The sequence below is a fragment of the Juglans microcarpa x Juglans regia genome, chromosome 7D, assembly GCF_004785595.1.
Source record: "Juglans microcarpa x Juglans regia isolate MS1-56 chromosome 7D, Jm3101_v1.0, whole genome shotgun sequence".
In the NCBI taxonomy this organism is placed as follows: domain Eukaryota; kingdom Viridiplantae; phylum Streptophyta; class Magnoliopsida; order Fagales; family Juglandaceae; genus Juglans; species Juglans microcarpa x Juglans regia.
The window spans coordinates 23,519,829-23,546,229 of NC_054606.1; the positions used below are offsets into that span (position 1 = coordinate 23,519,829).

A 26,401-nucleotide genomic window follows, 5' to 3' on the forward strand; every position below is an offset into this window, starting at 1 on the left:
AAATTTATTTGTAGTCAGAAGAAAATAATATACTTTTTAGTTTTCAATATAAATTAAAAATAAAATTTATATAATATAGAGGAAGAATAGATAAATTGATGGTACATTGCCAAATTTATGGAGAAATAATATTTATACTTATGTAAGTTACATATATTTTTTTTTTAAAAAAATAAATAAATATGAGATTTACATAAAAAAAAAAAATTAAATTTTAACGATAAACTCAATTTTTTTAAAAAAGAGTGCAAATTTTACACATCCTAGGACTTATTTATTACTCTTTAGATATACCGTTGGTCTAACAAATACAATCATTACTTCTAATAAGCAAATTGGAATCCTAAAAAGGGAAAAAATGAAAACACAAAGAAAAGGAAAAATAATAATATGTAAAGTGAGCTGGATTTGATTCCGCATGCACACAACGGTTCATTCCAATTTCCACGTTCGAAAGGTCCCGAAAATGGGAGGGAACATTTCCCGCCAACCTTCTCTCTCTAGAAAACTCTCCCTCTCTCAAACCCTAGCACCATCACCTCGACACCCACCTCCACTGCACTCTTCTGCACATCCATGGCGGAGACCCCAAAGAAACCCCTCCGTTCCCCGAGAAAATCTAAACTCCAATCCCAATTCAACTCCAAACCCTCACCTTCTCTCACCCCCGTGACCCCGCGAAACCTATCCCCTCGCAGATCCACCCGGCGAACCTCTCTACATTTCAGTCCGAACACTCCCCACAAACTCATCAAACGTACTGAAATTTCCAATGAAGACTCCGCAAGAACCCCAAGAAATGTTAACAACATCGCGGACAGATCTGCTCCGATCAATAAAGCCGAAGAACTGGGTGCATATTCCCCCAGAAATGCGAACTTGGTTAAAGCACCGACGTCCGCGAAAAGAAGTGGAAAATCGAGACGCAAAGATGGTGGAGATTTCGTCGAAGTTGATGTATCGTTCTCGCCGGTGTCACCAGACCAGTCGGAGTCGACTAGGAGGAAGAGGAAGAGGGGGGGCGAGAGGGAGGTGGTCACGAGAGCAATGGCTTCTTTGAAGTCCGAGATGAAGAGCGACTCGGTACCGCCACGGAGGCGGGCCAAGAGGCGGGTGTATTATAAGAAAGTGGTGTATGATGGGGGCGAATTTGAGGTGGGGGATGATGTGTACGTAAAGAGGAGGGAGGGAGCAAACTCGGATGATGAGGAGCCGGAAATGGAAGAGTGTAGGGTGTGCTTTAAGACCGGCAGAGCTTTGATGATTGAGTGCGATGATTGTTTAGGTGGGTTTCATTTGAAGTGCTTGAAGCCACCATTGAAGGAGGTGCCCGAAGGGGATTGGATATGCGGGTTTTGCAGGACTCGCAAATCAGGCAAAGACGTTGAGATGCCAGTACCGCCAGAGGGGAAGAAGCGGGTGAGAACAATGAGAGAGAAGCTGCTTTCGAGTGATTTGTGGGCTGCCCGTATAGAGAGGTAGTAACCTTTTTCTAAGTTGAAAGATGTGAATTTATAATTTTGCTCTAGTTGTAAACTGGTAACATGTGTGGATTTGATGACTTATTGGTTGGAGGTTCACAGCATATGGAAAGACGTGGATGGTAGCTTTTGTTGCCAGGTGCGTTGGTATATGATCCCGGAAGAGACTGCAGCTGGAAGACAACCTCATAATTTGAGGAGGGAGCTTTATCGGACGAATGATTTTGCTGACATTGAGGTGGTAGACTATATTTTATCTTGATTATTTAGTAAAAATACTACCACGGTTGGGATTCTTTAAACTGCATAGCATTCTGTTTGGGAAAACGCTCTGTGATTTGGTACACATTATTCATGCACCAAAGTAATTTGTGTGTGTATTTGATACACATACAATTCTGCACCTATTCTATAATATGGTAAATGCTTTCCTCAGTCATTTATTTGAGGTGGGAATCTCAATTCCGTATTTGGAAACAAATGAGTGAGATAATGCCTAGAAACATTTAAATTTAAGAGAAAATAAAAGAATAAGAAAAAGAGAGAGTGATGGATTTAACTATCATCGTGGGTGCGAATGGATGTGGATGTGAATTGTATGCATTTAAATATAGTGACACAGAGTCAGTGACATCTGGCCATTATTGAAGGTTCAGCAAACAAAAGAGAAATGTTGGACAACTGAAGTATTCGTACCTCCCAAAGCAAGTTCAAATTATCTAGTTTAACAAAGCATTTCTGACCAGGTGTGGCAAAGTGTATTGAGAAGCTTCAAAGTGACTTTTTGGAATTGTGTGGAGGATGAGCCTAAGTGCCATTGGCACTAGTTAGTTGGCCAACAATATGTGCTCCGATTTCCTACAACTCTTTGGGGTTTAAGAAACAGATTGTGTTGAGTGAGTACTACTGGGGGGATCAGGCCTTGAAGGTCGGTACCGCCAATTGTTTAGAATCTCTTCTTGCAAGGAGACATCAGTGGCAATCCGCATCAGTGTCTGATAGGAAATGGTTTGGTTTCTCTGCTTCTTAATATTCTCTACCATTTAGGATCAAAGAAACCAAGAGGATAAAATGGGGTGGATCCCTTCCAGCAGAAGGCAGTTTTAGATCAAATAATTCTATCAAATTCACATCTGCAACACTGTAGTCCTTCACGGTAGCCTTGTTTGTTCGGATGACGGGTCTAAGGAAGATCTTGATGATAATTTGAGGAGGGGACACATAATGGTGACAGATTGATTTTGTATGTGAAGAAGAGTTGTTTACTTATAAAAAAAAAAAGCATGTGCAAGAAGAGTTTAAAAACCATTGACCATCTATTGCTTCACTGTGAAGTGGCAAAGACATGGTGGATCTCAATCTTCCACCCTTTTGGGTTTGAATTAGGTGCTACCCGAACGGTTGGTGGAGTTAATGATGGCTTGGGGAGGTAAACCGAGAGGCAACTTGAGTGCGGATGTATGGAGGATGACTCTTTTTTCACAATGTGAAGTATTTGGAAGGAGCTTCTCTTTTGCAGAGTTTGAGTTCTTGTTCCTCTCCCCTTAAACTAGGCATCCCTCCTATGTTGCGCCCTAACAATCTTTTAATAAAACGAGATAGCATACTTATAAAATAATCACTGCGAACTAGCCAATATGAGCAAACATTCATCAATGAATGTTTCCTATGTTCACATTAGCACAGTTGAATTTGCCCCTATAAGCAGTTAAAAGTAGGGCATCGTACTAATTTCTGAACCTAAATTACCACTTATTTTTAAAATTTCTCTGAACAATTTGTTAAATAGTTTGTTTGGCTCTTAAAGTTTGGAAGTAGCTTGAATGTGAAAATCCTCCTAGTTTCTTGAAGTAGCTTTTAATGATAGTTATAAGCACAAGTTTCTATTCTTTCTTGCTTATTATCCTTACACTCGTAATAATGCTTATGCACATTGCTGCAGATGGAATCTATTCTTAGACAGTGCTCTATCATGAATCCTAAAGAATATGCCAAGGCCAATAATGAAGGGGATGACGTTTTCCTATGTGAATATGAATACAACATTCATTGGCACAGTTTCAAGTGTCTTGCTGATATTGATAATGGTGAAGAGGTAAGCATTTCAGATGATAGAGGCAGCATTTGGGGTCTCCTATGATAACAAAATTGGATTAGAATTTAAAATTTATGGCTTACTGCACTTATCAGGAAAAAAAGTTATGGGCTTACTGTTTTTTGGTAGGATGGCGAAGAAGCTGACAGTGATGAAGATTGGAAACTGTGCAAAGATTCAGATTCTGGTACTGATGAAGACATTGAATATGAGGAGGAGAACTTAAAGAATTTACTAAACAAACTATCCCCGCCTCACGTGTTGGCTGCAGTATGACAGTATTCTTTATTGTGAACTTGTGTCTTTTTAGCTAGTTTTTGTTTATTCAAAATTAAAGTAGTCTGTAATTAATACAGAACTCGAGGAAGGGGCAATTCTTTGGGCTTCAAAAGATAGGGACCAAGAAAATCCCAGAGCATGTAAGATGCCACAAGCAGACTGAACTTGAACGAGCAAAGGCAACACTTTTGTTGGCATCATTGCCCAAATCTCTACCTTGCCGGAACAAGTATGTGAAAATTGAGATGTCATAGGCTTTCTTTGATGTTGAATTTGTTCTTACTTTCCAATGAAGGACACATGTTTTTTCAGAGAAATGGAGGAGATAACTACATTCATTAAAGGTGCTATTTGTGATGATCAATGTTTGGGACGTTGCCTCTACATACATGGTGTTCCTGGAACTGGCAAGGTAGGCTCTAGCTATAATGAGTAAAACAGAACTCTGTTGCCTGGTACTTGCTTCAGATTCTTTTAATTTTCTCCATGCATAAGCAAGTTTTATTTATTTGATAGTATTATCATCATAAAACTGCAGACAATGAGTGTATTAGCAGTAATGAGGAGTTTGAGGTCCGAAGTTGATGCAGGAAGTGTGAGACCCTACTGTTTTGTGGATATTAATGGTCTAAAGCTGCCATCCCCAGAGACTATATACAGGGTAAATATAAACAATGGGCCCTGGTTTCTTTTTGAGATTGCATTCTCAAGTTGCTATATAGTGTACTCTATTTTCTTTCAGGTTATATATGAAGCGTTGAGTGGGCACAGAGTCAGTTGGAAAAAGGCTCTCCAGTCGCTCAATGAACGATTTTCGGATGGAAAGAAAATTGGAAAAGAAGATGACCGACCTTGTATTCTGCTCATTGATGAACTTGATCTTCTTGTAACCAGAAATCAGTCGGTAACTTGTTTATTTTGTGATTTGAAAATTTGTCAATCATATCTTAGTTATTTTATTTTAGATATTAGATCAACTATAGAATGTGAAATATCCATAACCTTTTATCTCACAGGTTTTATACAACATCCTTGATTGGCCTACTAAACCACATTCCAAATTGATTGTGATAGGTAAGGTTTTATGTTAATTAAGGATCCTTCCAGCTTAATGATCTATTCTTATAAAACTAATAAAAATAATGATATTTTCTATTGCACGAGGCATCAAGAAAGTTTAAGTCAGAAAATGAAAAATAAGATATTAAGGACAATGATGATGATGGCTGCAATGTTCTTTCTTTGTATGGATATAAAATCAGGGATAGCAAATACCATGGATCTTCCTGAAAAGTTGCTTCCTCGTATTTCAAGCCGTATGGGTATCCAAAGGCTTTGCTTTGGCCCCTATAACCATCAGCAACTTCAAGAAATTATTTCCAGTCGCCTTAAGGGTATTGATGCATTTGAAAAACAAGCAATAGAATTTGCATCAAGAAAGGTCAGTGTTTTGCTCTTTGTTTTATAACTGAAACTTGATTATTGTTTTCTTTAATTTCTCCTCTGCTAAATTGGTCGCACATGATAAAAACTCAGTGGATATATATCTTTTGTACTCAAATTTAACATTCTGCACTTATATTCAGGTTGCAGCAATTTCAGGAGATGCGCGTCGTGCTCTGGAGATATGCAGGCGTGCAGCAGAAATAAAAGATTATCATATCAAGAACCTAATCTCAACTAATAATTCCATTTCTTCAGGTATTTGGACTCCTGCTTTGTTTGCACGCGGAGGATTATCCCTCCAAACTTAGTTGAGTTTTGGTTGTTGATTAAAATCTTTTCCTGGGTCCATTGTGCTCATTCATGCTCATGCGCATGTAAAATGCTTTAACACATTTGTTCATTGAATGTTGACATTACTATGGGAAAATAGATACTCCATGATTTTTCTTTGTCAATTGTATTTTTTCTTTATCAAGATGTTGTGATGTTCCATGTCCACTTGACTAGTAAACCTGTGTGAAGAAAGGTGTGCCTGATCCTTTCCTGACCCACAGGGCAGAATCAAACCTGGCCAGCTTTAGGGGCTTTAAAGTAAAGCCATTGCACCATGAGAAGTAGGTTTTGCTTATTTTCTCACTGATTATATTTAATACATCTCTGCTTTCAAGGAAAATCACTCGTTGGCATGGCTGAGGTTGAAGCAGCTATCCAGGAGATGTTCCAGGCTCCTCATATTCAGGTGAGTTTCACATTTAGTTTATATGCTGAGAATAATGAATAGTGTTTTATTTTTGGTTCACAAATACACTCCATTTAGTTAAATGCTAAATGACATGTTGGAAGATACCAATGTTGCCAAATGAGGCATGTAAAGTTGTGAGATATATATATATATATATATGTATGTATATTAATCTTAATATGGAATGAGACAAATTAGATGTGGATGGACAGACCATCTCAAGTTTAGCGTGCTGAGGGGAGAAGCTGTTTTCTTTTGAGATTTCTTTAAGAACTGTTACAGCAAAACAGCTACTCCTGAAGGATCAAAACTAGTACATGGCACAAATAATTAAATAACCATTTTCTGTTTGCATGCCTTTTTTGCCACATCTGTGCACAAACAGGATTCAATTGCTAGTTTTGGAACTTACTATTTCTATTGGGGTTACAAGAATATTTTTTCATTTATATTGTACTTCTTGCAGATTTACAACCACCTTTTGACCTTCTAGTAACTACCTTCACAATGTTTATATTTTTCAGGTAATGAAGAGTAGTTCCAAACTGAGTAAAATTTTTTTGACAGCTTTGGTGCATGAGCTTTATAAAACAGGAATGGGCGAAACTACCTTTGAAAAGGTCAACTTGTCACTTTATCTCTCTGTTCTTCATTCCTGATTTGATGATCTTATAGATTTCTTTGCATCTTTGTCATTTGACGGTGTATAATTTCAAAGCAAAAACATTTTGACTAATTAAGCTTGCTGACTAGTGGAGACCTTGGAGAATTTTTTTTTATTTCTTTTTGTATCAGTTGAATATCTGGTACTCACGGATGAATACGAGACTAGTGGTAGATGCCAAGGACTTAATCTAGTATTTTTTACACAAAGCGGGTACAGGAATCTGTTGTTGAATATCTGGGGGTTTTATATATACTGAATTTTGCATTGTCCTTGCATGATTGACAAATTAGGGAACTCTGCAAAAATTAAGATCTTTAAGTGAGTAGCTCGGCTGGTAATCCCTGAAAAGCACGATTAGATACAGAATAAGCATGATTTTAGTTTACTGGATAACCAGCTGGGAATGTGGAAACTTTCACTGAGCAGGAAGTTTTGGGTTAGTATATGTGTGTGTATATCTGTAATGAGGTTTTATCTCTCTTGCAGTTGGCAATGACTGTATCATGTCTCTGTACAAGCAATGGAGAAGCATTCCCTGGATATGACACACTCTTGAAAGTTGGGTAAGTCATGTTATACTATTGTTCTCTTTCAAAAGACATTGGGAGAAAACATTTGTCTTGTAGTCTTAACCTCATTACTACTCTGATGTATAATTCAAGAAAACTATTAGAGACACAAAGGATTCCATAAAAAAAATTCCACAAGACGTGGCATAATGCCACATCATCAAAAATTTTTTTCCCATTCCCCCCACGCCCTGCGTGACTGAGTCCCCCCTCCCTCTCCCTTTCCCAAACCTCCCCAGACCTGAGCCCAGAGAGAGAGAGAGGTGTACCTGCCGGTGAGGGGCAAAGACGTTGGTGAGGGGCAGGGTGACGATGACGACTTCTTTGTCCTGCCACAGAGAGAGAGAGATGAGATAGATGTGTACCTGCCGGTGAGGGGCAAAGGCGTCATGTCCTGCCAGAGAGAGAGAGAGAGAGAGAGATGCATACCTTCTGGTGAGGGGCAACGATGTCGGCGAGGGATGAAGAAGATGGCTGGCGGTGCAGCAACGTCGGTGTCACGGGAGGCGCTGGGCACACGAATGGGGGTCTCGGGGGTTTGGGAAATGGAGTGGGGAGGAGGGGAAGGGCGCTGGGGAGGGGGAAAATGAAAAATAATAAAAAAATAATAAAAAACTTAAACTGACATGATACTGTACCACATCAATTTAGTCCCTTTGTATTTCCGGGAGCCCTCATAATTCAAAGTGCTTAAGGGAGTATGGAAACCACAGCACACACACTTGCACGTCAGTGCCACGTTAATAGTCCCTTTGTATTAGCTTTTTCAAAAATCCCTGTACCCGTTTGATATCAGCTTTTTCAAAAACAATAATCCCTGGTGCTTCACTTTGCATTCCTGAGTATTTCCTGGCTATTTTGGGGATAGCCCCTTAACCCTTAGGGGTTGGCTCAAGTGGTAAAGGCCTTGAACTTGAGACTATGTTCCTCCTGGTCTGAGATTCAAATCTCCTTAGATGCAAACGATTTCTAGGGACCTTTGGATTGAGAGATTTTTTCTTTAAATTACTCGATGTGTACTTGCGAAAAACTTCTTGTCGAAGGCTTGTGCACCCTCGGGATTAGTCGGGACACTGTTCCTAAATACTCGGGTGCCAATAAAAAAGAAATTTTAGGGATGGCCCCTTTATAGGTTTCTTATTATCGATTTGTTTAGGTGCATCTGGATCTAAAATGGATTTCCATTTTATTATGTCATTTTGCTTATATGCTGTGATAACAAAATGGTACTACTTTTGCTTCAATGGACCCTTAAAATCTATAGAATGAAACGGTGTTCATTTAGCAGCATTGATGTTAATTTATTCCATGTTGAGTTGCGAAGCTGAAATTCTTGGTCTATTTTTTGGGCAGCTGTAAGCTTGGTGAATGCAGAATTATTTTATGTGAATCTGGTGCTAAGCACAGACTCCAAAAGCTGCAGCTCAATTTTCCAAGGTCAGTTGTCTATCAAGCCCTAAGCTAAAACTGATTGGAATTAGTGACCTGGCAAATTTTAATTAATGTATCTAGTTATACGAACATGAAAGGAAGGGTCTTCCATCTGTGCTCTACACTAAAGCCTCATTTTCTCGGCATTTTGGATATACCACTAGAGTAGGGGATGTCAGTTGGAAATATATTCTATTCAGATTGTACACATTCATTTACTGAAGTATAACCTCAATCGGTCCTTAAATACTGCATCTATATTAGAAAGTAATTTCTTTTCCAGATTTTGCTTTCAGATAGTCAGGTATTCTGTGAATAATAATAAAAAAATAATGATAAAATATTGAATAATAATAAAAAGTAAGTGAAAAGTAATAATAAAATAATGAATAGTAGTGAAGTATTCTCAGAAAAGTAGTGCTATATATACTTACAGTTTTCCTTACACTTTTACTTACAAGACACATTTTATTAATTTTCTTTTGAAATTCAAATTTTGAATTTTAAATTTCATAATTTTCAATATATCAATAACTGATATGTGGAGAAATAAATTTGTTGTAAGTTTTTCTTAAGTACATTTAACATTTTCCTTCTTAGAATATTTGAGAATACCTGAGTATCCAAACCCCAGCAGCAATCTCCTAGATTTATTTTTTATGATTGGATTGCCCTGGCCACCACAGTGCATGTGGCTTGTGGATTTATTGGGCAATTTTGTAAGATTAGAGGTGGGAAGAAACAAACCTTTTCTCGGGTTAACAAATTGTAACAATTACTGCATCACTATATTCCCTACTACTACATTTTGTAATACTATTCAATGCTTTATACTCATGTTTTGATGTCAAAAGTGTAACGGCTATACTTTTTTCATTAAATCGATCATTTATCCATCACAAAACTTGGACAGAAATTTAATTTTGAATGATTTCATTCTGTTCCGTGCAGTGATGACGTGTCATTTGCATTGAAAGACAGCAAGGATGTTCCTTGGTTGGCAAAGTATCTATAATTCAAGACTCCGGCAATACAAACAGAACAGTTTTGGCCTTGGTCTTCATTACTTTATTCTAAACTTCTATTCATTTACGTTATTTCCAGATTGGAAACTCACAATATCTTTGTTTCCTTCTCTTAATTCTAATAAACACAAGTTTATCGGGAGAAGGTGTATCTTGTTTTCTGAGGCATTGCTATATTCCTATTGGAAACTGTATGAAACAAACTGAGCAAAATCTGAGGTGAACTTCTGTTTCTGGACTACACATTCAATCTGCACTATCCGTAACTTTTTCTCTACAAAACATGTTGCCTCACAGCATTAGTTGAATGTTGACCATCCAAAGGTAAATTAATCTGGATTTGATTGCTAGCTAGGGCCATACATTGGTCATTAGATTATTTTCTGAACAAATTCGAAAGAAAACACCACGGTCTTGTTTGAATGTTGAGATGAGATGATAAATATGTAAATAGTAATGAAATAGAATGTGAATAGTAGTAAAATATTTTGAGTTAAGATATTTTATAGGGTTTTGAAAAATGAGAAAGAAAATGTTGACTAAAAAAATTATAAATTAAAATACCGTTAGAATATAATTTTTTAATATAATTTTTATTTCGGAATTTGAAAAAGTTAAATTATTTTTTGTGTTTTGTTTAAAAATTTGAAAAAGTTGTTATGATTAGTGTTGATGCTGTAAAAATTGCACAACGGGCCGGAAGGGGAGGAAGAGTCATTTCCAGCCCACTGGAGTGACTTGGGTCTCGATTGGTGTTGTTAAGAGCCATCGACAGTGTGCCGGTACAGATGGTGTCGGTGCGTACATCCATTGTGGTGAAATATGTAAAGAAAATAAGAGAAGATAGATACATGAGTTTACGTGATTTGGCATAATGTATACGTCCACGGGTGTTTGAGGAGGAGAAATCAATTATAATATTCTTGTTTACACTCTCTCATGATCTCTCATATCTCTTTGTACAATGGTGATCCTGAATATAAATTTACTAGAGAGCTTTCGCTGGAGCTTCATATTCCGAAGTTGAGATGAGATCAGATGAGATAAATTTAGACCATCTTAACATCCAAACCGGGCCGAAGGGCTTGTTTGGAAACATAAGTCATTTCATTTCAAAATTTCTCATAATTATCTTCTCAAACATCACTCAAATACAAACATTTTTCAATTTAAATTTTTAATTTTTTTGTCTAATCATTATAATTTTTTTCAAACTTTCAAACAAAACATAAAAAATAATACAACATATTTTCAAATTTTAAAACAAAAATAATATTAAAAAAATTAAATACTAATAATATTTTAACTTTATAATATTTTTATTCAATTTTTTTTATCTCAATTTTCAAAACACAATATAACGTTTTAACTTAATCCATTTCATTACTATTCATAAAATTATCATTTAACCTCATTCTCCAAACTATTTCCTAAGTTTCTAGTTAGTAAAAAACGTACCTTATTATAATCATTAAATAAAATGATCAAAATATTTCTTTTAATATATATATATATACACACATATGCGCGCGCGGGGGGGGGGAATGAATAGTGTTTTTATATTGAAGTGTTGAAATTTTTTGGACGAAAGGGTAGCACTATAAATAGGTAGACTGGAGTCACTGCACGTACAGTACGTAAGTCAAAAGGATAAGACTATAGATCTACACGTACGGAACATCCACAAACAAGGTTTGTAGAGACCGAGCAACGTGCACGCATGGTTGGCTTTCAAAAAGAGAGAGTTTTAGCAATATCTCAGTTAGCTGCCAAAAAACCGAGCGCTCCATGCAACCCTCAAACGCACACGAATCGGCACCAAAATCTGCGTTCGTCCTACCCGCCAATATTGTGCAAACTCTTCGTTTTTGGAGTCATTCCCCTCTCTCTCTCTCTCTCTCTCTCTCCCCTCAGTTGTCTTTTCTTCGTTCTCTATCCCATAGCAGGCAGGGCTTAAGGCATGGCGATCCCAGCTGTGCTTGTTGTTGTTCCTCTGGGCATAATTCTCATTCTCTCAGGCCTCATTGTCAATCTCATTCAGGTATTTGCTGTAATAACCATTTGGTTTTGTTTATGCATGTCAAATTATTTTCCAATATTTTTCTTCCTTTTTTTCCGTACGTGTCTTTTGCTACGTATAATTTAGCTTGTTTTCCAGTTTCGATCGGGATTCTTTCGGAAAGACTTTTTCTCATTTTTGGTGTCTTACGTTTGGTAGTTTCTATTTCGAATTATCACGATCATCAATATTGTTATTGTCAACCATAATCATTGATTATTAATAAGATTCTGGTTCTACTTCTTCTACCTTGAAGGAAGATTGGTTAATGTTAGATAAATAAATAAATAAATAAAAAAAACGAACGATTACATTGTATCTTTCCTTCTACCAATAAACAGAGCTAGCATTTTAAATTAGATCAATAATATGGTCATCGGAAAAAGAATAAAAGAAAAGAAAAATATGAATAACTGAGATTTTAGCCCAACTAGTACTTGCTTATTGAGATATTTCATGCATGCATGCATGGCATATTGGAAATTTCCACGGTAATTGAATGGCTCCAACGTGCATGCACTGAGTCGTAATGGTATTTGAGCACTGCTTGAAATGAATTGGAGCTAGCTGATACCACATAAGCACTGATGCCTGACGGTTTCATAATGATATGACACTAGATGACTTGAATTCCTTTTTGGGTTTATATATATATGATAGTCCCTTGAGAATTAAATGATAAAGTTCTAAGTTGAAGTATAATTTAGAGGTCACAAAAAAATTATCTTAAATGAGTTTCTTGAAGAAGGAATATTTATGAGTCTATTAGCTATAGTGGGTATGCTTGAACAAATTAACTACTGCTCCTAAAATTTCCGCAAAAGTTGTAGTACTACTGTGGTAGCATTCATGCATATACATGATTTCTTCTTCAGGCAGCTCTCTACATCCTTGTTCGTCCGATATCAAAAAATATGTATAGAAGGACCAACAAAGTAGTTGCAGAATTGCTGTGGTTAGAGCTTGTATGGCTCTTTGATTGGTGGGCTGGTTTCAAGGTGATTATTTCTTTCTTAAAACTGTTGATTCAATATTTGCTCATTTCATGAATTCATATTTATTTGCATACATATTATTTAAATGCATGCGTCCCAGATTGGTTATGTAAGCTTAATTCATAATATATTGACAGGTGGCGATTAGAGAGTCGACAAGCTTAGATTAATAATGTGTGAAATAAGAAACTATGCCACTGGATATTGTTAGGTTATTCTTATAATTTGAAGAATGCTAAATATGATATATATATATATATATATATATATATATATATATATGCATGCTGGCAGAGAGTCAGAGACAACTTAACTTGTACTCCTACTCTCAATTATAAGTTCACAGCACTGGTTGTTTCATGGGTGCAAGCTGCTAGCTCTGTACAATTTGTTAGTAATTTTCCAAGATGTTGAATTAAATTATGACATCGCGTATTTGTTTTCTCTGATGTACAGATATCTGCTTACATACTATACATTAACACTAAAACCGCTATAGCTCGAGAGATTGAAAATTTGTTTTGAATCATGTTATAATCCAAGTGTGTCACATCGATCCAGGGACACTTGGATTTCCTCACTATTTGCATCTACTAGAGTTTTTATATCCGCATTGCAGTCTAACAAGTTAGACTTTCTGGCTGCAGGTTGAATTATATACAGATTCCGAAACCTTCCAATTACTGGGTAATATGAAACTTTCCTCTCTACTTTTTTTTTTTCAATTGTGAAAATAGTTGCCAATTTAATATATGGTGAATGACCAACTTTTATTTGAGATATATTCAGGTAAAGAAAATGCACTTCTCATATGCAACCATAGGAGCGACATTGATTGGCTTGTTGGATGGGTCTTGGCTCAGGTGCTTACACTTGAGAACTAGAATCTAGATGCAACTCTTCTACAATACTGTGTCCATAGCTTCCTAATATTTCCATTCTTCAAGATCCTGCTAAAAGCCTAAAAATTGTCTCAATTCATGAAGAAAATTTGGAGTGTCTGATCAGGAGATAATTTGAGTGCCATGTATGTACCATATCTAGAATAGCTAGTTTAACATCAAAACTCAATTGCTCAACTCATCAAAACACCACTCTTGCGCTCTTCCTTTGTCTAAGAAAAGGACAAGCATAGGTAAAAGTTGGCTCATGTATCTTTTTTGAAAGTTTTTGTCTAAAGACATTTGTTCCTCATGATGGACCTGAATTTATAAAAAAGAAGAAGAAGAAAGAAACATATCAGGTGTACATAGGTACACATAGATTCACATGAGCATTCTGTATGCTCCGTAGTGCATGCATGCATATATATATATATATTCATGTAACATATTTTATGTTGATGTAAAAATAACATGTTGCCATATTCTTGCGACAAACCTTAGTTCAATTGAGTAATAAATATACTGAGTAGAGTCTAGGTTGAAATTGGAACATTATTTTTCATTGTACATAGAAACCATACTTCTTACAACATGCATGGTTCACTGCTCCTTTTATTTTTCTTATTGGTGTTAACTATTACAGCGCACGGGCTGCCTCGGTAGTACACTAGCCATCATGAAGAAAGAAGTAAAATGTCTTCCTGTGAGTTCTAATATTCCTCTGCATTGAATTTGAAGAGTGAAAGTTCATGAAAAAAATACACCAAAACAAAAGGATCTCAGTTGAATGTTTATTTTAGCTTTCATTGGCAATTAGCAAATCCAGCTTCATTGATGAAAGTAGTCGCACTGAAGATAATTCATGTAAAGATTTCTAGTTCTTTCTGTTCATGTTTTAGCGAGGGTGATAATATTGAAAGTATTGTTGGATGTAACTGATGAAGTGAAAGAGAAAACAGATTAGTTCTGCCACATTGATTTGACTGAACAATTTGAATGGGAAAGAAAATACATCCTGGACTTTTAATAGTTGTATCTGAGGAAACTAAAACCTGCCTGAACTGCAATAAGTACTAAGCGAATTATTTGGTTTATTTAAGTTGAAATTCATTTGCTGGAGGCTGAAAGAACAAAATTCATAAGCTTTAACATACCACTATTAGATTTTCCTTTGTTTATGTATTGTGAAACTCTGTTACACTTTAACGTGTCCCTGTAGTATTTTAAGGATCCTTAACTTTCTATTACTAATTCCCCATTCCTTATTCAATACATTACTCAACTGCTGTCTTCTCTTTACTGTTGCTAGCTTATGACATATTTACTTCCTCTGCTCCGAATTCTTCTAGATCAATAGAATCATCAATACCTCCACTGTAGTCCCTGTTGCCATAATTGTTTTGAATCATCCTATCATTAAACTCCAATGATCACTCCTCCACAATAAGTTACTAGGAATTATATTTACTGTCCAGTTTATTCATTGGCAAATATTTCGATCGGGTTGAATTATTTGCCTGACTTTCTTATTTGAAGTTGCAGGTCAGAGTTTACGTTTTTTTTTTTTTTTTTAATATTCTTTTTATAAAGGGCTATAGGAAATGGTAAATTTATGCAGATCATAGGTTGGTCAATGTGGTTTTCTGACTATGTTTTTCTGGAAAGAAGCTGGGCCAAGGATGAAGGCACATTGCAGGTATCTCTTTGATTCATTTGAAAAAACAAGAATACAGCAGGATTGAATTGTGTTTGTCACATTTATATCCTATATGGTTCTTTGCTGCAGTCAGGTTTTCGAAAACTGGAGGATTTTTCCTTGCCTTTTTGGTTGGCTCTTTTTGTGGAGGGAACTCGCTATACAGAGGAAAAGTTATTAGCAGCTCAGAGGTATGCTGCTTCAAGAGGATTACCTGTTCCTAGGAACGTTTTGATTCCCCGAACTAAGGTGAATTTAGTATAAAATTTTCCAATGTTTTTCATACAAATTCTTGGTCATATCAGTGTCTGTTGTTTGCTGTGTAAAAGTTTTTACAGGAATTTGCCTTTTAGGCTGGAGTTATTGTAAGTTGGTCTGTTATTTTATTTTTCCCTTGTAGAAAGGAGGGAAAATACTTTGATTCCAAATAGAAATGAAATCTAATCTGAAGTTAGCTATAAGTTATGTGAGTTAGAAAATTACTGCCACATCTAATGGCATGTGGATTTTGCCATTTATTCTTTTGTTTTAATTTTTTTTTTCTTGTCATCTCAAGTATCTACCTTTGACATTGCCTTAAATTTCTCTCAGGGTTTTGTTTCAGCTGTAACGCATATGCGCTCGTTTGTTCCAGCAATTTATGATTGTACAGTGGCCGTTTCCAAAAACCAGCCTCGACCTACAATGTTGGGAATATGTAGAAGACAATCTTCTGTGGTATGAAGATAATATTACTTGACAGTACTGCAGTGGATTCATTTACCAATGTTGAAATCATATGACCAGATAGGGGTCAAGTTTTTATGCTCATCTTAGCCCAGCAGAAAAAAGAAATTCCTGTAACTGACATGCACAAACTGAGTCGGGTTTGTTTCTAGTAGCACACATAGGATGGATACTTTGATCTAAATAGGCTGGTTTGGAAATTGGGACCCAATAATTGCTTTTAGCATGAGTTTATATGCTTTATTGTGGAACTGAGAAGAGAAATAATATAGAAAGCCCACAGATCATCAAATATGCCTTTTACCACATGGTGTTGTGATACAGAGTGGTGAGAATATTATCTTCCAATTAATAATTGATGTTACTTTTTTCTTTTACAGATGAAGGTGCAAATCAGGAGACATCAAATGCAGGAGTTGCCAGAAACAGCTGATGGCATTGGACAATGGTGTAAAGATATATTTGTTACAAAGGTATGGACATTGATGTCTTAATATAATTGTTGAGATGTTTGTGCCAGATTTGCAGGGATGCTGGAAAATTCTTTAGTGGACCAATCTGAATCTAACTCCTGCATGCTTTATTTTATATTGCTAATCTTACCAGCCATCATTCTAGGTTTCTTTTTTAATTAATGTATATAATATATATTTACTTTTTCTTTATTTCTTTCTCCATTTTTCTGAAACCTTCCAGGATGCTGTATTGGAGAGATACTTTTGTATGGACTCTTTCAGTGACTTACCTCAGCAAGACATTGGTCGACCAAAAAAATCTTTCTTTGTAAGATACCCTTCTAATAATTTGAAGAGAATTAATGATAGTATCCGTTTTCTCATCCATAATCTCATTTTGTTTTGCAAATAGGTTGTCATATCTTGGATATGTGTCCTTGTATATGGTATAACCAAATTCTTTCAGTGGTCTTCTCTCCTATCCTCATGGGAAGGCATTGCATTTTCAGCCACATTCTTGGTCCTCGTTACCATTGTTATGCAAATTCTCATCCAATCCTCCGAGTCCGAGCATTCTACCCCTGTCAATACAGTGACACAAGACCCAATGGAAGAGCGGCTTCTTCAGTAATAATTACTCAATTATCTGTAGCTATTTCATCTGTGATCAGAAAACTCTTCTGATATCATCCTTGGAATTGGTCAATCTACCTATTCCCCTGTTATATGGCTTGGAAAATGTAGTATATATGCATAGCTTACATGTGAGTCTGTTGGGCCTACCTATAGAGGTTAAAACTCTTTCACCTTGTATGATTAGCATTGCAGAACCTTGTTTTCAGTGCATAAAAGCAGTGGTGATTAGTTAAAAATCTGGAATGCAATATTTACAGCTGCTATTTTCTCTGCCATTCCATCAGGTCTTATTAAGGCAACCCTCGACTTAGTGAGGCAGCCCTTATAATGGACAATCCATTATTAATGCCACAGATTGCATTTGTAATGCAGTTACCAACAAAAACCAATTAACATTGTTTTTCACTAACTATACAGGAAAGACTTTGGATATGCAGCATTAATAAAGGAAACCCAGCAATCGGAAATTCTCAAAAACCAGAACAAACTTTTCCCTTTTATTATTATTATTATTATTATTACTCTCATTTTCTCTGCCTATACAGTATTGAACCCATGAGGCCCCCTTTCCTATGCACAGTAGTGGCAAAATGAAGCCATATGCAAGTGAAATGGGTCCACAGAACTGTCATGTTTGAGAAGTATACATCTCTGCTTTAATTCTTTACAAGCGAAAGTTTAGTTAGAATTCTTTTTTACCCATAAGAAGTACAATAGGCTATTTATAGCTATCTATGCTAGTCAGCTTCATGTGCTTCAAGTGCTGCAGTTCTCCAAGTTCATTTACATATTTCTTAACCCGATCACTACTGCTCAGCCTGTGAAACTTTGTCCAGTACTCAAGACTACCAAAATGGATGCTACCCACTTGTTCCTGCTATTGCTGTTTAATAGAACAAATATCTTCTTTAGGTTCACTGGAGACAGCAGCAAAACCACCTTCCCACATTCTTCTCACTGGGTCCACCTACATTCTTATCTTGTTCATCAAGTTTGTGTTCAGCCTCGTTATCAATCTGGCTCTGCAACTCCAAAGTTTCATCAAGCTCTCTTTGCACCTCATCCTCCCGCTGATGTTCCTCTTCCCGTTCCTGCTTACTTGGACCAACATCTTCACCAGGTTCAGAGGAGATTACAGGTACATCATTTGCAACATTTTCCATAATCTTTGCTTTTCCAGCAAGGTGCTTTTGTTCAGCCTCATCCTCAAAATTTATTTCATCAACCTTTCTTTGCACCTCCTCATCCCCATGCTGAAGTTCCCCTTCCTGTTCCTGCTCACTTGGATCAAGTTCAACACCTTCACCACCAGGTTCATAGGAAATTACAGGCACATCCTCTGCAACATTTTCAATAATTTTTGCTTTTTCAGCAAGGCACTTTTGTCGAGCATCATCCTCAAATTTAAAATAAAACTCCAAAGCTTCATCAAGCTCTCTTTGCAGCTCCTCATCCCCACGCTGAAGTTCCCCTTCCTGTTCCTGCTCACTTGAACCAACATCTTCACCAGGTTCAGAGGAGATTACAGGCACATCATTTGCAACATTTTCCATTATCTTTGCTTTTCCAGCAAGGTGCTTTCGTTCAGCCTCATCCTCAAAATTTATTTCATCAACCTTTCTTTGCACCTCCTCATCCCCATGCTGAAGTTCCCCTTCCTGTTCCTGCTCACTTGGATCAAGTTTAACACCTTCACCACCAGGTTCATAGGAAATTACAGGCACATCCTCTGCAACATTTTCAATAATTTTTGCTTTTTCAGCAAGGCACTTTCGTTGAGCATCATCCTCAAATTTAAAATAAAACTCCAAAGCTTCATCAAGCTTTCTTTGCAGCTCCTCATCCCCACACTGAAGTTCCCCTTCCTGTTCCTGCTCACTTGGACCAACACCTTCACCACCAGGTTCATAGGAAATTACAGGCACATCATTTGCAACATTTTCCATAATATTTGCTTTTTCCGCAAGGCACTTTTGTCGAGCATCATCCTCAAAATTTATTTCATCAACCTTTCTTTGCACCTCCTCATCCCCATGCTGAAGTTCCCCTTCCTGTTCCTGCTCACTTGGATCAAGTTTAACACCTTCACCACCAGGTTCATAGGAAATTACAGGCACATCCTCTGCAACATTTTCAATAATCTTTGCTTTTTCAGCAAGGCACTTTCGTTGAGCATCATCCTCAAATTTAAAATAAAACTCCAAAGCTTCATCAAGCTTTCTTTGCAGCTCCTCATCCCCACACTGAAGTTCCCCTTCCTGTTCCTGCTCACTTGGACCAACACCTTCACCACCAGGTTCATAGGAAATTACAGGCACATCCTCTGCAACATTTTCAATAATTTTTGCTTTTTCAGCAAGGCACTTTTGCCGAGCATCATCCTCAAATTTAAAATAAAACTCCAAAGCTTCATCAAGCTTTCTTTGCAGCTCCTCATCCCCACGCTGAAGTTCCCCTTCCTGTTCCTGCTCACTTGGACCAACACCTTCACCAGGTTCAGAGGAGATTACAGGCACATCATTTGAAACATTTTCCATAATCTTTGCTTTTCCAGCAAGGCGCTTTCGTTCAGCCTCATCCCCAAAATTTATTTCATCAACCTTTCTTTGCACCTCCTCATCCCCATGCTGAAGTTCCCCTTCCTGTTCCTGCTCACTTGGATCAAGTTTAACACCTTCATCACCAGGTTCATAGGAAATTACAGGCACATCCTCTGCAACATTTTCAATAATTTTTGCTTTTTCAGCAAGGCGCTTTCGTCTAGCCTCATCCTCAAATTTAAAATAAAACTCCAAAGCTTCATCAAGCTTTCTTCGCAGCTCCTCATCCCCACACTGAAGTTCCCCTTCCTGTTCCTGCTCACTTGGACCAACACCAGGTTCAGAGGAGAGTAGAGGCACCTCCTCTACAACATTTTCCTCAATCTTTGCTTTTCCAGCAAGGAGCTCTCTTTTAACCTCTTCCTCAAATTTCAAATAAATCTCCAATGCTTTATCAACCTTTCTTTGCACCTCCTCATCCTCGAGCTGAAATTTTTCTTCGTGTTCCAGCTCACTTGGATCAACATTTTCACCAGGTTCAGAGGAGATAACAGGTACATCCTCTGCAACATTTTCCATAATTTTTACTTTTTCAGCAAGGCGCTTTTCTTTACCCTCGTCCTCTAATTTCGTCTGAAACTCCAAAGCTTCATCAATCTTTCCTTGTACCTCCTCATCCTCATGGTGAAGTTCCTCTTCATGCCCCTGCTCCCTTGGACCAACATCTTCGCTAAGTTTGGAGAAGACAATATGCACATCCTCCGCAACATTTTCAGCACTGGTTCCCCCCACGATCTTTGCTTTTTCAGCTAGGCGCTTTTGTTTAGCCTCGTCCTCGAATTTCCTCTGAAACTCCAAAACTTCCTCGAGCTTTCTTTGCACCTCCATAGCCTCACGCTGAAGTTCCTCGTCATGCCCCTGCTCCCTTGGACCAACATCTTCGCTAAGTTTGGAGAAGACAACATGCACATCCTCCGCAACATTTTCAGCACTGGTTCCCCCCACGATCTTTGCCTTTTCAGCTCGGCGCTTTTGTTTAGCCTCATCCTCGAATTTCCTCTGAAACTCCAAAACTTTCTCGAGCTTTCTTTGCACCTCCATAGCCTCACGCTGAAGTTCCTCCGCCTGTTCCTGCTTACTTGGACCAACATCTTCACCAACATCTTCCTGTTCCCGTTGCTCCAATTCATCCGGGCTTATGGGAATGTCACTGAAGCAAAACAAAAATGAAAACACATTGAGCTTTATCAGGAAAATGTGAACACTCACGGCTGACAAATTTTAAGCAATGTACATGTGTTTTAGCCAAAAAAAAAAGAAAAAGAAAGAAAGGAAGTTTCATAATGCAATTATAGTGGCAAAAACGAAACAAAGACTTACTATTGTTCCACATTTTTGGGATTAAAGGGATGCCGCTCCTTACTACCACCAGTTCCCTACAATACAGGTGTTAAGAAATCAGTTTACACAAAAGATTCAATACACAAGAACGCTAATTGACATGATAGATAGAAATAGAACAAAACCAGTAATTCAAACCTCAGAATTTTTGGCCTTGCTGTGATATTTTCCCTTCTTTTTACGCTTTGACTTTCCGTCTCCTTTTTTCGAACTAACACCTCCTTTATCAGTGTTTTTCTTGGCATCGACGGCAAGCTCTGCTAACAGAGCTTCTGCTGCAGTACTAGACTTCTCTGCAGCATCTTTGTCAACCATATCCTGTAGGCGTGCCTAGAAAGCAGAAATTCATCTAAACACATTGATCGACAAGAAGCTTAGAACATTCAAGAAAACGTCCCTATGAAGCCAACACAAACCTGCACAAATGACATCAACAGGGGAACGATAATGAACCGATAGTCATGAAGTAATACGCTCCAAAGTCTCTTCCCCGTCTGCCCTACGGCGAATTTAGTTGTCAGGATTATGGCATCGAGTTTGTAAACCTGAAACACTTAACTTTGTGAGACAAAAAGGGAACAAAAATATCTCATTTTCCCGAATAACTTGGAACAATTCACATGTTCGTAAATCAATTAAACACAGAGAAATAGATTGTATAAGTAGGCTTCGCCGAGAAAAAGATAGGAATAAATTAGTAGTTTACCATTACCCACCTCTCGAGATATATGTTCCCTCTGCTTCTGGATTGCTTTGTTTATGTCAGTGTTTGCTTGTGCTTCTTCCAGAATACTAAGTATGATATCTATCTCATTGCTTGTGCTATCTATCGCAGCATCACCCTCCATCTCAAGCTCCTCCTTCCGCTTCGACAATAGAGACTCAAAACTCTGTGGGTCGTAATCTGGAATTAGTTCCCTTTTCTTATTTTCCTCGACACATATTCTCTCTACACTCAGCAATGTGTCCTCGTATCTCAAAATCCTGAGTTTTCTGGCTAACATTAACTGCTCACGTGTAGATTCCATCTGAAGGATCTTCACCAAACCCTTTCCCAGATTTCTGGTCGATTCTCTCATACTTGTCCATTCCTTCCACTGCTCCCCAATTTTAGGAACTCCAACGCATAATTCATAAACAATAGGGTCACTATCCGCAGACAGCTCTGCCTCATCATTACCACAATCCTCCGCAATAGTTGACGCCACTGCAATCCCATCATCCGGCGCATCAATCTGTCCTCGCAGCAGCGATCGCTCATCCAGATGGAGGCAAGAGAAGTCGCTGCTGAAAACAATCCTCTCTTTAAAGCAAGGTCCCTGATAACCTATCGATTCTTCTATCGAGAAACGCTCACAAAGAAAACGCAATGAGCAAGCACAAGCCAGATCTTCCAAGCAATCAAGAACGCGTTCAAGCTCCGGCACTTCCAATAAGCATATCGAGCGGAGTGTCTGGTGCAGTCCATGATCCTCGAGAATCGATCTTGGGATGCGATTTTGCAGCATGTCCATTGTCATGGTCAGCAGCATAGTGAGATGGCTAGAAGCAAGACAATTTATTTGCATAAACATTTGCAGGCATGAGCGAATTTTCTCGATGATATCAGCGCGCTTTCTATCATCACAATAATGCCACTGACTAACATTAAAACCTTCAGAGCCATTATCTGCAGTAGACGGCAGGTCTTCCATAATCTTGGCCTCAGAAATAGAATCCACAGGCTTCCATACATCAGCTTGAAGCAGGTTATGTGCCAAGTCAGGAGCTAAGAATTCCGGAGCAGCGGATTGTATGTTCCCGGACTGGGGAGCTATATGCATATCCCCAATGTGGTCCAAATTCCATTCACCGACCGAAAACCTTCCTTCGCAACAACAACATTCCCAAAACTTCCATTTCCTTTTCACTTTAGCGAAATCTATCGCTTCTACCAAAGTCTCCTTCACCATCGCCAGCTTGTTCTTATCCAAATACGCTATGAGATCTTCTATTCTTATAGTGAATAATTCCTTCCTTTCTTCGATATCCATGTTGTTCCAGTAAGTCCTGACTCGACCTGTCTTGCCGACGTTGGACATCAGTTTCTTGAGATTTTGATTCTTTCTTTTCTCCGTGAGCCGATCATCCTTCGAGGCTCGACTCGACGCTGGAAATATGGCCTTCAGCGGCATCGGCTCTGTGATCTCTTTCCTTAACTGTTCTATGTTCTCAAAACCCTTTTTTACGGACGACAGAAAATCATTCTCTACAAGCTTCTTCAACCAGTCCTTACTATTCGCACCTCCAAGAAAATTGATCCTCGTCTTGGCCTTCTCGATGACCGTTAAGAACTCCTTTCTGACCGACAAGACTCGCTCGGCCTTGGTCTTTCCCAAGCTACCCTCAAGAGGGTCCGCTGGGTTCTTTAACATCAAAGCGTTCTCGCAATGCCGGATTACTTCTTCGTAATCGGAGACTGAAGTAGGGGAGGCGATCTCCGTCAGCTCGAAAAGCATGGCGACGTTCAATCTAGCGCAGGAGATGGAGTTCGGTGCCATAGCGAAGGCAAGGCCTGCGAACTCGGCCGCTTTCTTCAGGTATTCAACCTTGGACTTCTGGTCTCTGAGCAAGGAAGCGGCTCTGTAGTGAATGACGTTTCGGGTGCTGCGGAGAAGGGCCGAATCCGGGTAGCTGGAAAGGGCGTCATCGACGAGCTCCAAGGCTCTGATATGGTCCCCAAACATGAAAGCACCGACGACCCGCTCGTATTCAACGGGATACATGGCCGGAGAATCATCGGAAAGAGGCGAATCGGTGGAGGAAGACGGTGCAGGGGACGCTTGTTTGTGGCGCGAAGCAGGGGAAAAATTCTTGTTGGCCATATTCTTGGAGGGAAATTGAGAAAAAAGCGGGTATTTTTTTTTTAATTTTTTTTTTAAATTAAAATAATGAGTTTGGATTAATAAATAGGTAAATAAAATCAGATGAGAAACTTATCCAATATTTCTTTTTCGAAAAATTTGCATCTCACGTAATTAAATTAAATTATATAAATATTAATTTTAATTCTATAATAAAATATCAAGTATTTACATTTTGAAAACACTTAATAATTACTCTTTTACTTTTTTTTTATCTTTATTTATTTATTAATAGGTAACATAAAAAAGTGCGCGACATTTACGCACGTTAAAATCATATCTAACATTACTTAACTATAAATCAAGAGTTTATAATTTTGCTTGCATAATTTCAATCTTGATTGAGATTGAGGCCACCCCAAGAATTGGTGCTGTGTGAAATTTACTCGAGGTAAAGGTTAGAATATTTTTTGTAAATGACGATAATAATAATATTAAGAACTAGAAAGCTGTTATATTGAAAATTTTGGAACTTATTAATGGTGTAATATTAATGATGAAATACGGAATAATTAGCTAGCCTTTATGATTTGTCTCGAAATCAGATTAATTATTGCCTATGTTTTTTAGTGTTTTAATCAAGATCAATCATCAAATATCCCTTAGGTCTCATTTGAATTTACTCAAGACTAGGCCTGTTAAAATTTATTGACTACTAGGCCTATGAAAATATGAGCAAGCCCAAGAGATTATTTGGATAGTTTGAAGTGGCCCATTTGTTAGATCCAAAACTAATGAAAAGCCAAAACTTGCTTTCAAAAACCCACCAGACCGTGTGTATATATACTCCCTTTATACGATATATATCATCTTCCAGCTAGAATTAGGGTTGCCGCACCATAGCCTCAACCCATGATCCAAGCTTCCCTACATACAACAGACCCTTAGCCTCCGTTACACGATCACGAAACACCTCCCCATGCAAGTCGCCGTCAAAACCAATGATGGAGGCCAACCCAAACCCTACAACCAATAGGAAAGGAGCGCAACCACACACTAGCCCTCTGTATGTACCAAACCAAAAAACCATACATGGAAACATCAATGTCCACTGCACCATCCCTTAGCCTTATCCTAGTGCCACAACCACTAGAAAGCAGTCGTTGCATGCTTCTCCACATCCAGAAACCCCAAACAGCAAGAAAACCACCCAAAGCAATCTGTCCCATGCACAATAGCCACCACCTCCACACCCTAACCTTGCAGCCCACGTTAAAACAAGCTTTACACCGTCCATAACCCATCCCTCTTCCTCCACACACAACCAACACTGCCCCCTTTTTATACCACAAACATAGCAAGTAAACCTTTCCATGCCCTCGGTTTAAGCCACCAAAAACAGAGCAACCTCAACACTCGAGCCACCAGCTGCATTGCCCAGTTTCTTCCCCCACTGGCTGTGTAACATTTCAATGGAAGACCCAAACCATATTGCCTATACTCCAAAAGGACTAGTCAATAATACAATTAGAGTCCTATTGGAACTTTATAAAAAGCAAGAACTTCTCATTCCTAAGCAATGTAAGATCTCATACATCATCTACCATTATCCTTATCATATAGGATATCACAATCTATTTTTCTTAAATTTTTGATGTCCTCATCAGGTCTGTCCATTGTAGGTGGCACGACTCAAGTCTTACATTTCTAGTTAGGATATGCTACATTTGTAATGTTCCAATGGAAGACCCAAATCACATGGTATGTATTCTAACAAGATTAGTCAATGATATAATTGGAGCCACATTGGAATCTTATAAAGAGCAAGAACTTCTCATTCCCAAATAATGTGGAATCTCATATACCACATACCTTTATCCTTATCATATGAGATATTACTGTAACGCCCCAAACCCAGCTGGCCTGGAGAATTACTACCTATCACTTAAGAACATGTTTTCCAACACAACTAAAATAAAACTCCAAAACTTTATTAGCAAAACTCAATCTCAAGTACTCTAAATAACCACATTGAAACTCTACAAAGTTATTACTGCAGCAAAATAAGCTAAGGAGTCTAAAATCTCCCGGTAGTCATAACAAACCAAACTAATAACTTCAAAAGTCTTACTAAACCCAAGCCCAAGATAAAATTAAATGTAAAAGACATAAGACATCAGAATTCCTTCTTCTAACATCATCTCTCAGCTTAATCATGCCCACCAATCTAATCCAGGTCCTCAGTTGGACTCTCCACATCATCTGAAAAATATTATGAAGATAGGGGGTGAGTTATCAACAACTCAGTAAGCAGAAATCATATGCTAGCATGTAAACATGAACATTTACAAAGTAGAGCATGCAGAACAAAATATTTTCCAGAGTTATCATGCAGAACAGAACATATTTTCAAAAGTAACAGAGCGATGGT

General features: G+C 37.9%; 3 protein-coding genes and 1 non-coding gene across 5 annotated transcripts; 3 read left to right on the forward strand and 1 right to left on the reverse strand.

Moving 5' to 3' along the window:
* The first annotated feature begins 459 nt into the window (after positions 1-459).
* LOC121240004 (origin of replication complex subunit 1B-like) lies at positions 460-9,976 on the forward strand. The gene is made up of 16 exons (XM_041137433.1): positions 460-1,478; positions 1,584-1,719; positions 3,424-3,576; positions 3,706-3,846; positions 3,933-4,084; positions 4,168-4,267; positions 4,394-4,516; positions 4,598-4,759; positions 4,872-4,929; positions 5,118-5,296; positions 5,442-5,556; positions 5,970-6,040; positions 6,568-6,663; positions 7,197-7,273; positions 8,633-8,716; positions 9,662-9,976. The coding sequence occupies exons 1-16, from the start codon at positions 577-579 to the stop codon at positions 9,723-9,725; spliced, it is 2,613 nt and encodes an 870-aa protein (XP_040993367.1). The 5' UTR covers positions 460-576; the 3' UTR covers positions 9,726-9,976.
* Positions 3,484-3,561, forward strand: LOC121240147. The gene has a single exon (XR_005935474.1). It is a non-coding gene; the product is annotated as a small nucleolar RNA snoR28 (small nucleolar RNA).
* Positions 9,977-11,389: 1,413 nt separating the features above from the next.
* LOC121238339 (1-acyl-sn-glycerol-3-phosphate acyltransferase 3-like) lies at positions 11,390-17,351 on the forward strand. Of its 2 annotated transcripts, XM_041135176.1 has the most exons (12): positions 11,390-11,564; positions 11,650-11,776; positions 12,670-12,792; positions 13,437-13,476; positions 13,579-13,652; positions 14,317-14,376; positions 15,292-15,369; positions 15,460-15,618; positions 15,961-16,086; positions 16,476-16,568; positions 16,792-16,878; positions 16,963-17,351. In XM_041135176.1, the coding sequence occupies exons 2-12, from the start codon at positions 11,696-11,698 to the stop codon at positions 17,179-17,181; spliced, it is 1,140 nt and encodes a 379-aa protein (XP_040991110.1). In that variant the 5' UTR covers positions 11,390-11,564; positions 11,650-11,695; the 3' UTR covers positions 17,182-17,351. The 2 variants fall into 2 exon arrangements, with proteins under 2 accessions (XP_040991110.1, XP_040991109.1); XM_041135175.1 differs by having other exon boundaries at positions 11,390-11,776.
* A 749-nt stretch (positions 17,352-18,100) lies between these two features.
* On the reverse strand, positions 18,101-24,092 carry LOC121238223 (myosin-2 heavy chain-like). Its single transcript, XM_041135054.1, has 5 exons — positions 21,844-24,092; positions 21,544-21,672; positions 21,266-21,457; positions 21,107-21,162; positions 18,101-20,936 (listed from the first exon to the last, which is right to left on the reverse strand). The coding sequence occupies exons 1-5, from the start codon at positions 23,989-23,991 to the stop codon at positions 18,101-18,103; spliced, it is 5,361 nt and encodes a 1,786-aa protein (XP_040990988.1). The 5' UTR covers positions 23,992-24,092.
* Positions 24,093-26,401: the final 2,309 nt, after the last annotated feature.

Coding starts and splice junctions, on each gene's coding strand:
- LOC121240004 (XM_041137433.1), top strand. CDS start 577: ATGGCGGAGACCCCAAAGAAACCCCTCCGTTCCCCGAGAAAATCTAAA. Junction 4,517..4,597: donor CCCCAGAGACTATATACAGG/GTAAATATAAAC, acceptor ATTTTCTTTCAG/GTTATATATGAAGCGTTGAG. Junction 6,664..7,196: donor GCGAAACTACCTTTGAAAAG/GTCAACTTGTCA, acceptor TCTCTCTTGCAG/TTGGCAATGACTGTATCATG.
- LOC121238223 (XM_041135054.1), bottom strand. CDS start 23,991: ATGGCCAACAAGAATTTTTCCCCTGCTTCGCGCCACAAACAAGCGTCC. Junction 21,458..21,543: donor TGTTGATGTCATTTGTGCAG/GTTTGTGTTGGC, acceptor TCTGCTTTCTAG/GCACGCCTACAGGATATGGT. Junction 21,163..21,265: donor GCAAGGCCAAAAATTCTGAG/GTTTGAATTACT, acceptor CCTGTATTGTAG/GGAACTGGTGGTAGTAAGGA.
- LOC121238339 (XM_041135175.1), top strand. CDS start 11,696: ATGGCGATCCCAGCTGTGCTTGTTGTTGTTCCTCTGGGCATAATTCTC. Junction 16,087..16,475: donor GTAGAAGACAATCTTCTGTG/GTATGAAGATAA, acceptor TTTCTTTTACAG/ATGAAGGTGCAAATCAGGAG. Junction 16,879..16,962: donor GACCAAAAAAATCTTTCTTT/GTAAGATACCCT, acceptor TTTTGCAAATAG/GTTGTCATATCTTGGATATG.